This window comes from Excalfactoria chinensis, chromosome 2 (assembly GCF_039878825.1).
Source record: "Excalfactoria chinensis isolate bCotChi1 chromosome 2, bCotChi1.hap2, whole genome shotgun sequence".
In the NCBI taxonomy this organism is placed as follows: domain Eukaryota; kingdom Metazoa; phylum Chordata; class Aves; order Galliformes; family Phasianidae; genus Excalfactoria; species Excalfactoria chinensis.
Window position 1 is genome coordinate 48,286,594 of NC_092826.1, and position 17,192 is coordinate 48,303,785.

The 17,192-nt window shown below is 38.2% G+C and overlaps 1 protein-coding gene across 11 annotated transcripts in view; it reads left to right on the forward strand.

Moving 5' to 3' along the window:
- The window catches only part of PTPRM (protein tyrosine phosphatase receptor type M), a 454,976-nt gene that overhangs the window by 408,719 nt on the left and 29,065 nt on the right, over positions 1–17,192 (forward strand). For all 11 annotated transcript variants that reach the window (XM_072327944.1, XM_072327945.1, XM_072327947.1 and 8 more), the window contains one exon: positions 12,516–12,613. In XM_072327944.1, coding sequence (XP_072184045.1) covers positions 12,516–12,613 — 98 coding nt within the window. The remainder of the gene's footprint in view (positions 1–12,515; positions 12,614–17,192) is intronic.

Consider the following 17,192-nt stretch of genomic DNA (forward strand, 5'->3'; position numbering starts at 1 on the left):
TGCTTTAGTGGAGGGGTTGGACTCAGTGGTTTCTTGAGGTCCCTTCCAACCCCTGTGATCCTATGTTTTGGTTAGGTGATTGTCTACTCCACTCTTGTGAGACCCACCTGGAGGCCGCAGCATAAGAAGAACATCAAGCTGTTGGAGCTGGTCCAGAGGAGGGCCACAAGAATGATAAGAGGGCTGGAGCACCTGTCTTGTGAAGAAAGACTGAGGAAGTTGGGCTTCTTCAGCCTGGAGAAGAGGCCTTCTCTAGTGGAATATGGATGGGGTTTCTGTCAGAGAGTGTAGCATAATTAGAAGTAATGGTTTTAAACTAAAAGAAGGTCAATTTAAATAAGATGTAAGGAAGAAATTATTCATGTATAAAGTAGTGAGTCACTGTAACAGGCTGTCCTGAGAAGCAGTACATGCCTCATCCCTGGAAGTGTTCAAGGCCAGGCTGGATGGGGCTTTGGGCAGCTTGATCTGGTCAGAGGTGTCCCTGCCTATGGCAGGGAAGGGTCTGGCTAGGTGATCTTATGTCCTTCCAACCCTAAACCCAAAGCATAGAATCAGTTCTGTGATTCTGGCAATGTGTAGTAAAACCTAGTAACTATTGAAGTCAACACTTTCCAACAGTTGTCACATTGTGGTACCTGAGAACAACTGAGTTTCTCCCTGCATCTTTGTTTATGATAGGGGATTTTAGGAATAACTCTGTTAGAACAATTGATCTTTGAGTGTTTTCATGACTCCCATATTTTTATGACTTTGTCTTAATTATCTCTTTGATAGTTCTATCTTTATAGAGAGCAAGTTGTTCCAGTTGCTTTCCATGCAGCTGGAACTCTAGATGCAGAGCTAAGGGTTTTCTAACAGATCAGGGTCTGTCTTAGAGTCTGTTACAGTGTTATACTTCTCCAGACCTTTGTGGGGAGGTAAATTAGAAAATTTCAGAAAAAGTGCTGATGGATCTGCTACTAGTTAGTTGGAGTCACATTCTTCTTCACAAATGAGTGCCTGTGTTTTGTGTAAAATACATGCCTGTCTTTGTAAACACTTTGAAAGTAGCAACAACATATACAAATGATACTGAGTAGTTACTTAACAATGCACTAGAATCGTTGTTGTTGTTTTTCAGGGAATATTTATACAGCATTAGTCTTAGAAACTTACCTCACCTGTCCATGTTTTTAGGGCATGCAGATTATGAAAAGCTGATGTTTGATTTTAGGGTGTCCATCTCAATAAGGAATCGATGTTAAGTTGGACTTGATAGGAAAGGTACTTGGCACTCTTGATGGAGTACTGTTAACATGCCTGTCTATCACAGAGTCTAATACTAAAGCAGAAGAAAGAGCAGAGAAATACTGTTTGTCAGGAAAATCACAAAGTCGAAACATCATTTCGTCTGTGGAGTCTATTTTTCAGCCCCTCTTCAGCAGCATGGAGGAAACTTGGTGTCAGGTGTGAGAAGGCTTTGGGCTTTTTTGCTTTTTTTTGCTTTTTTTGAAGGGAAAGGATTCAGCAAATTCACAGTGTCTTTCAGAAACAAATGTATCCAGAAACAAATAAGGGAGTTCATTTTTTTGCTTTACCATACCAAACACTTTCAAACTTGTCCTGAGAGAATTTTTGTGTCAGTCAGATTTCTTATTTTCCTGAGTTATTCTGAAGTTAAAAGAAAAATTAACAAATGCATGTTTATTTGTTAATGACCCTCACACACCTCTTGTCTAGTAACTTTTGGATTCCAACTGTTGCCATAACTTCTGAGATCTATTAAAAAATACTAGATTTACTGAGAAATTAATTTACCACCATTCTCCAGCCTAAAGTAGAAAAATACATGGTGAGTGATACATCTTACTCAGGAGATAGCTATAAGGATAATAAATTTTTTCTTTTAAATGGTTCTGCTAGCATCTTTACTTAAACTTTAATGTAGCCTAAATTATCTTGTTTTTTCATCTGGTAAAGTGTTCATATTAATGCACTTAAACTTTCTGCACAAGTTTAAAGAATACAGCATCTGAGTGTCTTACTCACAAGCATGGGCAGCCTTCCTTCACAGTATTCCCCCAGGGAAAAATAAAAGAAAGAAGTAGCCAGAATGAACTCATATTTTTGAGCTGAAGAATAGCGATGATTTTATTACATTCTGATGCTTATGATAGACTCAACGTGAAAATAGAAAAGTAGAAATGGAAAGGACTAATTAGGTTCTTTTGTCCATTCCCTGAGGTACCTTCTACTGAAAGGGATAAAATGATCTTAAAGTTTTCATCCATCATCAAAATTGATTCTGCATTAGAAGTTGATATGAAGAGCCCCATCCAACAAATCAGCTACCTAAGGCTTTTAAGTTGGAAAATGTTACAGACAACATACTTTTTTTTTCTAAAATAATTCTCAAGCTCAGATAGACTTTTTAGAATGAGTGATTTATAGGTACTCCAATTTCCTTGCTGCAAATTAGCCTTACTGGGAAAAATACACAAATTAGAAACTAAAAGAAGAATGCACAAGTAAGAAAGTTTACTTGCTGGAAAGCTCTGATTCAGCTAAACTGAAACTTTCTGTTAGACTGCTTTGACTAAGTTCAGGTTCAAATTTTGGACACAAGGCTCCAGGTGTAATGTTCCAGTCAGACTTTTGGCTACAGACAGGGAGCCAACATCTCAAATTTCTATTCGATCTGATTCAATCTGAGCCCATGCCTCAGTTTTCCAGGCATCCCATGCTATTTATTTATATGCTTGGCTGTGATTAAAAGATAAAATATCTGGAGGGAATGGAGAGTCCATGCATAAGACTAACTTCTGTTCTGTAGCCAGTGCACTCCAATGGAAAGTTCAGCATCAGGGCTGCCTAGTTGCAAGTGCAGTTATTGAAAGTGTTCCTGTTTCATATCAGAAAAAAATGAAACACTTCCTGCAAGCCATTGCCTAGCGGTGCTCCCTGAACAGCTGTATGAGATTAAGTTTTAAGACCCTGGCCTTATTTGGGTATCACCCACAGTCTTCACGAGGGGATTCCTAACCTCTGGGAGTTCTGCATGGTTTACTGTTATTACTGTAATGCAAAATTTGAAAATTACCAAATTTATTGCTGTCTGGAAAATGGAAAAAATGTTAATGAGGGGAACAGAGCATTTAACATCTCTGTTGCCTGGCAAATTATATGAAAGTTCTCCAGCTATACTGGATGAACAACATTAAAAATAGGGGTGGAGAGGAGAAGAGGGACTTTACTGCCACTGAGATCAGAAAAAAACAGCTTGCCTGAATGCTGTGACACAGATGTAGTCAGCAGTACTGCGTACATGGCCTTTATTGCATTTAACTTTGCCTAATCTCAGGCTAACTGGATAGATCTGGGCGATTTCTGTGGTCAGCAGTTCCTCTCTTCCTAATCTGCAGTCTGTCTGTGAGTAGTCAGAAGGTGTTAGGGGAGCTTGCTATTTATTCTTTGGAAATTCATATGGCATTTTCATTTTTCTTTGTTGATACAGAACAAACTGAGCTAGTATTGGAAATTTAGCCATGGAGAAATGTCAATCAATAAGTGTGTAACGCTTTATTTGATGGAAGGTTAGCTGGTAGCATTAGCTACCAGCATTATAAAAATGTCTTAAATAGCACCTGTCAAGTCTGGTCTCAGATTTAAAAATATATTTCAATGCAGCATTGGCTTGTTTCTGAAGATGGTGAAAATAGTAATGTGGAGAAAGGACAGTTAAGATTATCCAGAAATAGTGAGGGAGCTGGCACGTTTTGACTGCTGCATGTTACTCCAAACCTGTTTGATTCATTCTGCCCCTATCTTGCTTCCTGTTGTCTCTCCAGGCATGTTCAGAGTGTGACTGTGAGAGGCAGGAATGCCTTGTATGCATTCATGTGCATTTAATATGTAAGGCAGATCCTACTACAGTAGAGCTCCAGTTAAGGTGATGCCGTAACACATACAAAATAACGCGTAGAGTTGTGTATTGTTCCTGCCTAGTTAGTTCTGTAACAAGGAATAAAAGAAAATGCCGTATAATATTCCAGAGAATAAATACCGTACTCCTATAAAACTTTCTGACTGCTCACAGAAACACTGCAGAGTAGGATCAGAGGAAATGCCAGCATGAGAAATCATCCAGCTCCAGGCAGTGGGTGGTTGGTACTTCACTGCCTGGAGCTGGATATATGTACATATACACACGTATAGAATTCATATTTTGAAGCTGATTGTCAATTCCCAATAAAAAAAATCTCTAGAATGATCAGTTATGCAATTGCTCAAAAGGAGTTTTTGAAGCATCTCCATATTAAGTGGGAGTATAGAATGATGTGCTTTTTCTTTAATTTCAGCTGGCTATGAAGCATTTGCATAAATTTCATGAAACAATAGTGTAACTCATGACTACTGTATGTTGTAGGCCAAATATTTCTATGTTCCTTTCATTTGGAAAGTGATGGAGATGCACATCAGTCTCCTCTATTTCTTCATCCCGTTTAAAACGTAGTGCTGGCTCCTCTAAATGTAGGAGGCGGTGGTACAGAAAGCTAGCCAAAGTGCTGGTCAGTCCCACAGGAGTAGTAGATAACATTTCTGCTTGTGCCTCAGTCACTTAGTAGTCTAAGCCTCATTGGAAGCTAATGGGACTTGAAAGCGCTTTGAAAATTTCATTTTGTGAAAGCCAATTTTCGCATAGTGCAATCTGCAGCCAGCAGTGCTTGGTGACTGGCTGGCTGGCAGCAGGTAGCATTTAGTTTGTGTTTGAAAATCAGCCAATTACTATTCAGTGTGCTGTCCCTCAGCTGATAATGAGAGATGGTTGTGTTTTCCCTGAACGATGGGTACAGTAGAAGGCATCTACGTTGCCGGTAACTGCAATGGGCAGGATTTGTCCCAATGAATTATTTCGGCTTGCTTTATAAGCAGTATGTTCCTGAAATGTCAAGCTAACAAGATTCAGTCAGATCTGTTTCCTATTGACAATGCTTCTACTGTGAGAAAATCATGAAAAAACATACTTTAAATTCATAGCTTGGTCCTGATTAACCCAAGTGCGTGTAGCTGAGACGGCATACTGTGGAACAGTGTGGCTTCCTACTGTAGATTTTTTATTTTTTAGATTGTAAGATAGTATGATTGCAAAAGGCAAAAAAAAAAAAAAAAACAGTACTAGCTGCAACTCATCTATAAGTAATGCATGTGATTGATAAACGTGATATGTTCTGAAGCCTGGTTTAAAGGTGGTGTTGGGAGCAGCTGAACATTTAGTTGTTGGTTTTGTTTATGATTAAAGTTCTGATAGATTTCTTGCTTAGAAATTAGCATTCTTTCTTACATAAATATTGGTTATTTACTGTCTTACAAACAAGTGGCTTCTTTCTTCTCCATCTCTGAATTCACTACCATGGAGGAACCATCTAAAATATGGTTTAAAAAGGAGAGTTTTTTTCCATACCTTACGTAAGAGTAACCATCGCCTCAGGCTTCTTCGCTTAGGCAGCCTGCTGGTTTAACATACTTAATGCCTACAGACTTTGTTGAAAGTTCATCTGCAGCTTTGTTTATTGGTATTTTTCCAAGACAGAAGAGATTTACAGGAAGATTTTATTGGGAAGGATAGCGTGGCTGTATAATTACAATATAGCCCCGCTGAAGATTACATAATAATTAATATTTGCAAGGCATTCGAAAGCACCTTTGATATACTGTCACAGTCTGTACCAATGTTATAAATCAAATAAGGTCATAAAAGTGAGAATGTATTTCTTCAGCTCATTGCTGGGTTTTGTTTTAATTTTATTGAGATTCTTCAGTGCACAAAATGGAGCTGGGATACACAGAAGTGACAAATAACCATAAATACTGAAGCATGGCAGCTAGAAACTGGCAATTAATAAATAACCGTGAAGCATTTATGGCTAAATTCTGCCAGTACAAATATATATTGCCTTTTATTATGCTAATTCTTACAGTGACTTGCCTACAGAAGAATAGTGACAGTGAATAGATACGTTGCTGTGGGGTATGTTTTACCCTCTCCACTGTTTTGGGTTTCTTAAGCAAATTGGTAGGGGCTTAAATTAAAGCATTAGAAGGTAATATGATATGGGGTTTTTTTTCATCATTTTTTATTGACACCTTAAAATACAAAAGACTGATCTGTGTGTATTTGGTAGCTGTTGAAGAACCATGAGCCTGTAGGACTTATTAATATCTCGGTCACAGTTTTCTCTCAGACCTAAAATTTATCCACAGTATTGGTAGGAGCATATATACAGTGCCTATAAAAACATACTCCAGTATAAGACATAAAAATAATGTAAGTGTATCTCTCTTGTTAGAGAACAAATGCCTAAAACTACTATGAGAATTTATTGTAGAAGGAGTTCATGACCACTGCATGATTTTTTTAAGGTTGGGTAGTAGAGCTTTGTTCTAGCCTTTGCTGGCTTCCGTAGAGGCACTAATCCTTAGGAGCACCTGGAAAGGTGAGTGAAAGTAAAATGCATGATAGTGCACGTATTTAAGAAGGCCTTGGTAAAGACTCTTCTTGACAAATCAGGTTATCAGTAACTGAGTATCTTCCATTGAGAAACTCAGTCTTTTGGGGAGGGCAAAGATGAGACTGAACTAGTGGTTTTTCTTGCTAGTTGGTGTTATTCTTTCAACTAAATCTGCGCAACCATGATCTGTGACTTTCCTTCCTATTATGCTGGCTAGTTCAGAAAGAAGGCTTCTTTATTTTTACTGTACGAAAAAGTGGGGCCTAGTTTTATGCACCGTAGTCTACACCCAGTTACGTATAGCAAGTCTTATCACATAACGATGTGCCTGTAAATTCTTGTTGTTAAAATGTTAAGCATGTTGCCCTAGTAAGTAGGGAAGAAAATATATTTCAGGTATGGGAGATGTCCTTCACCTGCAGTCAGTGATATTTGTAGTTTTAGACAGCATTTAACTGCAGTTTTTACATAACTTTTTTTTTTTTTTTTTTTTTTTTTTTTTTTTTTTTTTTTTTTTTTTTTCTGAAAGGGAGTTTTGCTCTTAGCTCCAAATTCTAGCATGGCTAAAAGAGCAAATAGCATGTACTTAAAGATAATCAGATCACTGGATTGGCAGAGCATTAGTAACCCTATAATTTTGCTTCCTGCTGTGAAATTCTCACTAAGTTACCTTACTAACAGCTAGTTTGTCCCATTTAAAGGGGTTCATCAGGAAAAAGACCATTCTTGAACTTTTTAATCTATCAGCTTGTACTCTGTTCTCTTAGTAATTATTTTTGGTTTATTTACTTATGCTTTTTCATATGTATGTTGAGTGATTTGTGCTGCATAATGGGCTTGGGATTTTTTGGCAGTATATTTGCAAGTTTAATCATTCCTTTGTGGCATCTTTTATTTTTTCCACACAACCATATTTATTAATGAGCAAAAACTCACTGCACCTCAAGTTCATTTTGAAGGGACCATAAGGAATGAGAGCTAAAGTGCAGCTCCCTCTCTATAGGCACATCAGCCTGTTGTCCTTGAGTGCTGTGGCTGTAGGTTGCTCCAGTGGCAAGGAGCAAGTCTTGCTTCAGTAACATGTAAGGACAGTTCTCATTGCAACTGTAACCTGCTGTAACCTCTAAGTGAGGGGACAATTTTACAACCATGTGATCACATGGGTTGGAAGCCGATACTCACTGGAAAGAGGTTTCCGAGAACCACAGAATAACTTGGCTTAGAAGGGACCTCAAAAATCTAGTTAAAATACTCCTGCTGAGGAGAGGGTTGCCAACCACTAAATCAGGTGTTAGGTCAGGTTGCCTAGGGGCCCATCTGTTGTATTAGGCGAAATACGGGGATATCGGGCTGTCACGCGACAGGCCCTCCCTAATTTCTGGAAGGATCGATGACGTGTACTAGAGAGGCATACACGAAGAGCATAGTTTATATAAGTGTGTGTTTGCTTTAAGAAATCGCCATTTTGCCGCTCATCCTCTTGGTGTTACTTCGGTAATTGGCCCAGCTGTGGACTTCTAGGGTCTTAAAGTCTACACCCATCCAACCTGGCCTTGAATACCTCCAGGGATGGGGCATCCACAGCTTCTCTTGTCAGCCTGTGCCAGCACCTCACCACCCTCACTGTGAAAAATTTTCCCTGATGTCTAATCTAAATATCCCTTTTTTTAGTTTAAAGCCCTCCCCCCTTGTCCTATCACTGTGTACTCATGTAGGTTTATTATACTCTTCTGAAGATCAAATGTAGCTACTGCAGTTATGCATCCAGAATCCATTTCCTCTATGAGCATGTGCTCATAGGGCCCAGTTCTGGGGAGCCTGTAGAACTTAATGGTATCTGTTCATTTTCAGCACATTTTTAGCCAAAATAGCTATCATAGAATCATTAAGGTTGGAAAAGACCTCTAAGATCATCTAGTCCAACTGATCAATCTCTCACCACCATGCCCACTAAACCATGTCACTGTCGTTCATTTTGGTCCCAAGTGAACCAAGCATTATGTTGTAGATTTTACGTTCTGTGCTAGAAGACTTTAGAAACTGTTTGTTAAACTGTTTGCTTTTCTAGAAAATGAAAAACTACCCATATATTTACGTGCCTCAGCCTGAATAAGTGCTGAGAACATTTCAGGATTCAGGTTTTACTTCTTTCTTTATGTTTCTGCTGTTTTTTTCCAACATGTTTTCACTATTTTTCAGTACCCTAGGCTAGTTTATAGTATTTAAAATGATCACACACCACAGTAACAGTACTAGTTGTTGGAAGTGAGTCTCACAGCACCAAGTGGAAGAGGCTCCAGAAAGCTTTGTGGGCAGAAGGAGCTTCTTAAGAGTTTAATTCATTCTTAGAAGCTATGTGATTTTCCATTTCCTGATATGCTGGCATTCCCACAGCAGCAACTAACAACTACTAGTACTACAACTAAAGGTTGTGATATTTTCCACTGATCATTTCTTTTGAGGGTTGTTTTTTTCAATAATGCAGTTAATTACCTGGGGGTTTGGGAGGCTGATTTCTTTTTCTTATTTTCCTTTGCTTTTCATCTTTGTTTGGCAGTATGTTGTTGATGTCTTTTTTCACAGCAGCAGTTTTTGATACCAACTACTATATTGTGTATTTAATGGGGTATGCCATAGGCTTACTGTTAGGCAGTGCAGTGCCTTCTCCTCAGACCTTTCCCTCCCGCAAGAGGGCAACTGCTGAGAACAACCTTCCTGCCTATTGTGTTAAGCTGATACTTAGAACAATTATAGGCTCTTTCTCTCCCTACCACGAGCCTCCAGAATCAAACTGTTCAGTTCTTCATGACAATAAATCCTCCAACCCTACTGTAGCCTATAATGCTTTTCAGTACTGGCTGGAGACAAGTAATAATTTATTCATATGTCAGAAAATAATTTGAAAAATGTCAGGAAGAAAAGAAAAATGGGATAGAAAAGAATTACATTCTGAGACTTTAAGGTAGGTCTTTGGGTTGCTGGGTTGTTTTGTTTTTTTTTTTTTTTTTCCTTTTAGTGTCCTGAATGTGAAAGAAGTTTGGAGGCTGGATAAAAGATCTAAAGGGGAAAAGTGAGAAAACACTTGAAAATACTTGCAGGAAAGCACAAATTCCTGTCAAGCACTTTTAATTTTAATTTTAATCACTGTTTTATCATTCAGATAGTAAGGTCAGAAAGAACATACTCAACACCACAAAGCAGGACATTCTGTTAGATGCAACCAAAATTGAAAAACTTGCTCATTCTCTGGCCTGAAAAGTGCTGTGCCTTTTTCTAAAGATTTTACTTTCTCATCATCTATTATCTTTTTTTTTTTTCTTGTATGTAGAATGACAAACTCAAAATAGTTAGGAAGAAAATAGTGCTTAGCATCTCCTTTCTGTCAGGGTTTGTAATTTCAAGATCTAAAGCACAGTAATCTTTAAATCACAAGACAAATTATGCTGACTTTGGGAGAAAAAAAAAAAAAAAAACAGGAATAAATTGTTGCCAGTTCTCCCAGTGCTGTTTAAAGGAAATGAGAAAGTAGGGCCCAACAATCTTCAATTTTGAGCGAATCTGTAGGAAAGGAAACTGTCCGGAGTAACAAGTAGAGAAACTTCCTACATTGTCCCTTAATTTCTCAAAGACTCTCAAAGACTTCTTACAAGGGGAAAGTAACCGTGTTGTGTAGACGGGGGATTTTTTCTCTCCTTTTGGTAGCTTTACCAAAAACATACTCAAATGGATGACCTTGAAAAATCACAGTCCTCCAGAAACCCAGTGCAGTGGAACCATTTAGATTTTCACCATTAAATCAGACTGTGGATCAAGATGCTTGAAGCAACAGAGTTGTTATAATTTGTCCTTAATCAAGCTAAAATAATCTTAGAAATATGTCATGAACTTGCAGACTCCTTTACTCAGCGGATAATTGCCTCTCCCTACTTCTATTTTTAGTTACATTCCTTCCAAGCTGATAGCCGTAGTAATTCTGCTAAATATTTGTTTGAGAATTGAGAGGAAGGAAAGAGCGACACAGAGACAGTGTTTTCCTATAGCAAGTAAAATAGTTTCCTTCCCTTTACCTGGAGGAGAGGTTGGTTCAAAACCTTTCTTACGCTTTTGTGACTTTAATTGTCCAGAAACCTACATTATGAAATCATAAGCTAGTTAAACATTCACTGGAATGTTTATTGATCATCTTTCTGTAACATCCAAAATGTCGCTTGGAATATTTCTCTATTGTGTATCCTGGTTGTTTATGGAGAAGCATCATAGAATCATAGAATGGCATGGGTTGAAAAGTGCCACAATGATCATTGAATTTCAAGCCCACTGCTATGTGCAGGGTTACCAACCACTGGACCAGGTTTCCAGCTTGGAAGTACGATGTGTATTGTAGATTCCTACATGATGGAGAGAAATCTGTCATATTTCCAAATGAAATCTCTCAAAAATATCAGTTCTTCTGTGCTGTAAATTAAAAAGACAACAGCAGCATGAGTTTGGTAATTTAGAAACCATGGTTTTAGATTCTGTTATTTCTTCTTCTCTGAGACCTTCTGACATTTCTTGTGTTCTGTCAGTCACAGCTTCCTATTGTTTTAACTATGTTTATCTCCTGTTATGTGTACTACCAAAACAAGTAAAAGACAAGTTGTCTGACTTTAGGGAAATCGGTGAAACTAACTATATAGGTTGCACTTCTAAAAGCAGAGAAATTAAAGGGGGAGAACACAGAACATTTCTAAACTGCCTGTGCCAATTATAGATGATCATATGCTTTGGAATTGCTGAAAATAAAAAAATATATATTTTTAATTCATCTATTTAAAACTATTATCATCGTTTTTTCTTAAACTTGAGTCTAAGCAAGTTACATTACATTACGTTACTGATGTGTTAATGGCCTGATAAGCTGGGTTCTACTTCTATACAACATTACTGCATTGTTTGCTAAGTACTTGACTTTCAGAGTAAAAACTGAATTTTCAAAGCGAGCTCAAAGTACCAGAACTTGGGTACCAAACTAACCAGATCTGTCAATGTAAGATTTTGTGATGCTTTGAGACTTACAGTTTCTTCACTGGAGGAACATATATGCCTATTTGCCCTCCTAGGGGTTGCTTTGTGATATTCCTCTAAATAGGAAGATAATTACTTACTGCAGTGTGGCAGTTCAGTAATGGATTCAATATGAACATTAACTCTGTAGTACTTGGTAGTATTTTGCATTTATTCTTATTGGTCTAGTGCTCTTTAACCACTGGTTTCAAATCAGGATGGCATACTGAATGTCAAGTAGACATATAAAATGTCATGAAAACACATGGGCTACAAATAGATGGTACCAAGCACATGCAGAGTGGTGTAGTTGTTCTGAACATGTTACATTTCTGTAACTGACATTTCCTGTGCTCCTGTGGGCTGGTACCCAGTCTCAGTACAATACTGAAGGAAGACCTGTATCCACAAACGCAGAGTTGTTCAGAGTCATTCTTCTCAACAAGTACAGCCGAGGACATCATTGCCATTACACACCAGGGTTCTTTCCTGCTTTCCCCACTGCTTTGCAAAGTGATATACTGCAGCAAGAAACTATAACTTCTGTTTCACTTCAAGAAGTACAATTTAGGAGCTGGGGTAATTTGATGGATTGTAGATACTAAGAAAAATATTAGAACCTGGGAAAGGCCACATAGTCCACTGAGGCTCATTTCATTCAAGGTACACCTTCCCTAGGTTATCATCCGATTGTTAAGAGAAAGAGTAATGTTATCCATTTTTTGTAATTCTCCTTCTGGGTATTACAGAGATAAATACCTAGATGCTGGAGAACTAACTTTCTTTCAGAGCACTATTTCAGGAGAAAAATACTTAAATGCAGATAGGTGGGATGACAGGAAATAAATTGACCATAAATGAAAAATATGATTATATGAATACATGTGGATAATCGTGGTTTCTCAATCTACCCCAGGGACAAGCTTCTAATCACGAGACTTAAAGAAAGTAACCTTTCCTTTTGATTTATCTTTTCAGGACCAATGCAAGAGACAATATATGACTTCTGGAGAATGGTATGGCATGAGAACACAGCCAGCATAATCATGGTTACTAATCTCGTAGAAGTGGGAAGGGTAAGTGATTTTTGCACTTAAAAAGATGAAAGACTTCCAAGGTGTTTGCTTTTGGAAATTAAATAGCAGACCAACAAGATGCTTATATACTGAGAAAGGCACATAAAATATTTATGACTGCCTCTGCTAAGAGATTCATTACCAATTATTTTTAAACATACTTTAGATGCTTGTCTTTGATAACGGTAGCCCAGTAAAATGTAACTGATAAAGCTGTATTCTGTACTGCACAGCTTGCAATGACTGCCAAAGAGGGAAAGCGTCATATCTTTGTGTACATACCTTTTCTATTAGGGGGAAGAAGGGAATTAGTTACAGAACAAGATATGGAGCCATCTTTTTTCTTTTTTTTAAAGAGAAAAAGGGGAAGTTATTCTGGAACAGGTTTCTGAGAAGTACTTAAACTATGAAATTGCACCTTCTTCACAGTATGTTAGTTTGAATCAATCTGGTTTGGGCATTACTTCTTGTAAGTCTTCTGGAGTAAAACAGAATAAACTGACTTTACTCATTTGTAGGTGGTACTCCGTGTTTGAGAAGCATTTGTACAATGCCCTCCATAACGTGTTTTAACACTTTGTTGGCCCTGAAATGATGGCATTTAGATCCAATGATGTTTGAAAGTCCCTTCCCACTGAACTGTTCTATTCTACCAAATTTATTGATCAAGAGGTCTTCTTTAGGAGCTCAGTGGTTAAGGAAAGCTTGAGTTTCCTGATTGATAATGTGTCCTTCTCTTTCTTTGCTTGACAACTTCTAAAGTAAGTGTCCAATTCAAGTGATTATGGCTAATTTTGTCTTCAACAAGTATTGAACGGACACATTTTATTTGTTTTTTGCAACCATCAATAACTGAGTGTTTTAATTTGCTGCTTTGTCTATGCACTGGTGTCTTAGTTTTCATCTGGAATGTTCTGTTGTTTGTGGTTGTGGTTTTTTTTTCTTTCCTTTTGAAGCTTTCATTCGAAATGAAAAAGGAAAAAAAAAAGCCACTGCTTTTCTTGCAACTGCTGCAACTGTTGTAGTGTTGAATTATTTTTAAGTGTTGAAATAAGAAGCGCACGTATCTTGGTGAGAGCCTTATGGTTTTGAGACATGTTCTAAATTTTATGCTGGTATAGATGCTGGTAGATCTGCTCTGTGGTGTTTCTACTAGGAAAGAATGCTCCTAATGTAGGATGAGTCCAAGGTCTGGATCTCGTCTCCTTTTAACAATCCAGCTTTCCAAACTGAATTTATTCTTTTTTATGTCCTTGATCAATTGCTAATATAAATTCTAACATTTAGATATCTGTGTGTGCAAATCTGCCACAAGATCAGGTGCAAGCTTTATTTTTAACTATAAAATAGGTAGGATTTCTGACGACAATTAACACCTGCTGCAGGAACACAATGTACAGCTAATTGCAGAAACGAAAAGCATCAAGGAGGCTGCTTTGAAAGTCCAGTCCCTCGAGTGAAGAGGAGGATAGAAACAGCTGGGTGGCTACTTAGAAGTTCAAAATGAATTTTTACAAATAGGAATCATAGAAGCATGTAATGTTTTGGATTGGAAGGGACTTTAAAATCCCAGCAAAAATTTTATAGCTTTGTAGACCTTCTTAAGTACTAGAGCACACAGAAAAAAAAAAAAAAAAAAAAAAAAAAAAAAAAAAAAAAAAAAAAAAAAAAAGAAAAAGAAAAAGAAAAAAAAAGGAGGTGGATGAATGGAGGAACAAGCCTTAGAACAAAACTAGCGTACTACACAACACCACCTACTCTTTTCCTGATGTCCACATTTGAAAGCATCAATTAGTGTGAATTGTCAGGTACCACCCACGGACATGCCAGGCTTGCTGCCGGTGTTGAGCCCTCTGCTCACTCTATATAGTTAGGCAACATATTTCCTTACAAGTGAGAAACAGTTTGTGCCACTGTGGAGATTTCTTTGGGGTGCAGGAGTCCTAGTGGGATACAGATCTGCAGTTTTCTTGCTTCTGACAGTGGTAGAAATGACTTTGTTCGTCCTTTCTCTGGAGGCCAACTTAGGTGAGATAGAAGAGCAGAATTAAAATGAGTTTCTAAAGGACTTGAGATCGTATGAACTGCAAAGCAGTGCAGTCCTTCCTCCGTTGGCGCTTCTATCCCATTCCTAGGGCGTGAACCATCAGCAACAAGGAGGCATATTGCAACACACCATCTGTCCTGCAGCCCCAAACACAAGCTCTGTGCCACCTTGATTAGTAATGATTTTAATGGGACTTTTGGTAGCATTCCTACAGGGCAAACCTTGTAACCTTCCTGACCTTGAGATTTTCTATTTCAGGTGCAGTAGCTGATAGAAGATTTACAGGGAACTATTATTTCATATTTTTTAACCTCTTACACATTTTAAGTAAAGGAGAACTTTATGTTCTCAGAAAAGGGGAATATCTATTTAACGTCTTTGCTGCACAATTTATGTCCATCATGAATTAATCATTGAGGGGGCGTATGTGTATTTGTTTACCAGAACTGGCTGGATAGTCATTAAATCAGTGCTAGGAACTTGCTTCCTGCCCTGGAGCATTATGCATCAGGACCGTTTTAATTGCGAATGGAGGAATCACCATGAGGCTGTCCCTAATGCAAGCACCTGCTGCAAATGACTCAGTCCCTGCATTACCCTCCAGCAGGGTCTGGGTACATCTGCCAATATCTGTCATTATCTGAGGCATACTTGTCAAAACCATGCATCCCTCTTAGCTCTTGTGTGTTCCAGCAAGGGACCCTTGTCAGTGTTTCTGGCACCTGCAGACTGCTGTGCACCTGGTATTTAAATGGCACGGAAATGTGTTTTGATTGTTTTCTCTCTTTAATGAACCCACCTGAGGGACATTTAGCTCTTTATCCAGTAGCCTGTTACCCAGTCGCTCACATTTACTCTGCTTGTGTGGAAATTCAGAACTCGCTTGTGCTGTTATACCAATCCATCTGCCAGAAGTCTTATCACAAAATCTGCAGGGCTCCCTAAGGAGACTTTTGTACTGGTAATTTAAGCTAATGATTTCTAAACATATTTAGTCAGTTTTATGAAGACCTCATTAGAATGTGACTGTTTATTAAAAAAAACTAAATGAGGTCTCCCAGTCATTTAGAAAAATCATTGCTGAGTTGCATGAACAGTTCTTTGATAACAGCTGATGAAGTGTTTTTTAGTCACGTCTACATTGTCTTAAGAACTTTTACAAAAAAAGGGAAAAAACAGGCAGGCCTTGAAAGACAGAGACAAGAAAAGTCTGTCTTCTTCAGGCTGTGGTCAAGAACTTTCCCTTCTCAATGAAGGCTGAAGAAAGGGAAAGACAAGTAATTAATGCTGTAATATACCTGTATTTTAATGCAACAATCAACATTTCCCGAGCCGTAGACTAAGCAAGACTCATAAAAATATATCAACATGACAACAGGTTACTAAATGAAAAAAAATTGGATTATATTAATGCATTTCAGATTATATTCATACAGAGCTCCTGTTAGTAAGGAGCAACTGTAGGTAGTAATGTAGTTTCAAACATCTTTTCCTGAGGGACTTATATCACTCTAAAAGACAGCAGCTTTTTGGCCCACTCACAGAGGTACAATTGGAAAAGAGGCATCTTGCTTATTCCAAGAGACCGTTCTTATAGCTGGATCCTTCTGTAGAAAGTGATGCGAACTGGATTGCAGTCTTCACGTCCTGGGCAAAGTCTCGGGTTCCTTGTTAAGTGTTTCCTTGTTGGTACAGACTGAAATTTTTCTCTCCTCAAAAAAAGTCACTGGCAAGGTTTAGAAAATATTCAGTTGTGCCATCTAGCTGTCGATTCCATCTTTGCTCTTTTGAGGCTGGTACTGATACTTGGTTGGGGGAATCAAACTTGGCATGTCACATCATTTGTCATTTGTCAGTAGTCACTTTCTCTCCCACTCCCTGTTTTTGCTTGAGGCAGGAGGAATTTAGTAATATCTGATTAATAAATGGTGAAATGCGCTGATGAAATTCAGTGGAGGTGGTTGATATATAAACGCATTGCTAGGACTCATGATTGTCTGTCATGCTTTTAAAATAACAAAGTATTTACCAAAAAAAAAAAAAAAAAAAAAGAGAGAGAGAAAGAGAGAGAGAAATAATTACAAAAAATGAAACCTCACCCTAGGAGCATCGTAATTGCAGTAATTAGAGTTTCACAATTATTATCCAGAATTAAAAAACAGGCAGTGCTAATAGTGTTAATAAGCACACAAAAGACTTTTTTTGAAAGGAGGCAAAGTTGACAACAACAGAACAGATGTGAGACAAACAGGGAAGCAAAGGTCGCCATAGGGTGGCAAATAGCCCCTACTCTTGCACATGTGCCTTCACACTACCAAAACAGCTTCTCACCAATGTCTTCGAGGAGTGTTGAGCTTTCCTGATAGCCATCTCACCCTCCTCTGGGTGACTTCTCGCCCTGGAGCCATCAGGGCTGTATCTGCATAGGGAAAAAGAAAGAACACTGAAAGTTGGCAGCTTAGCTGATCCTCTGCTTGTTTGACTGGACCTGCAGTTAACCTACAAGGCACTGACATCTGCTTTGCTGCAAAA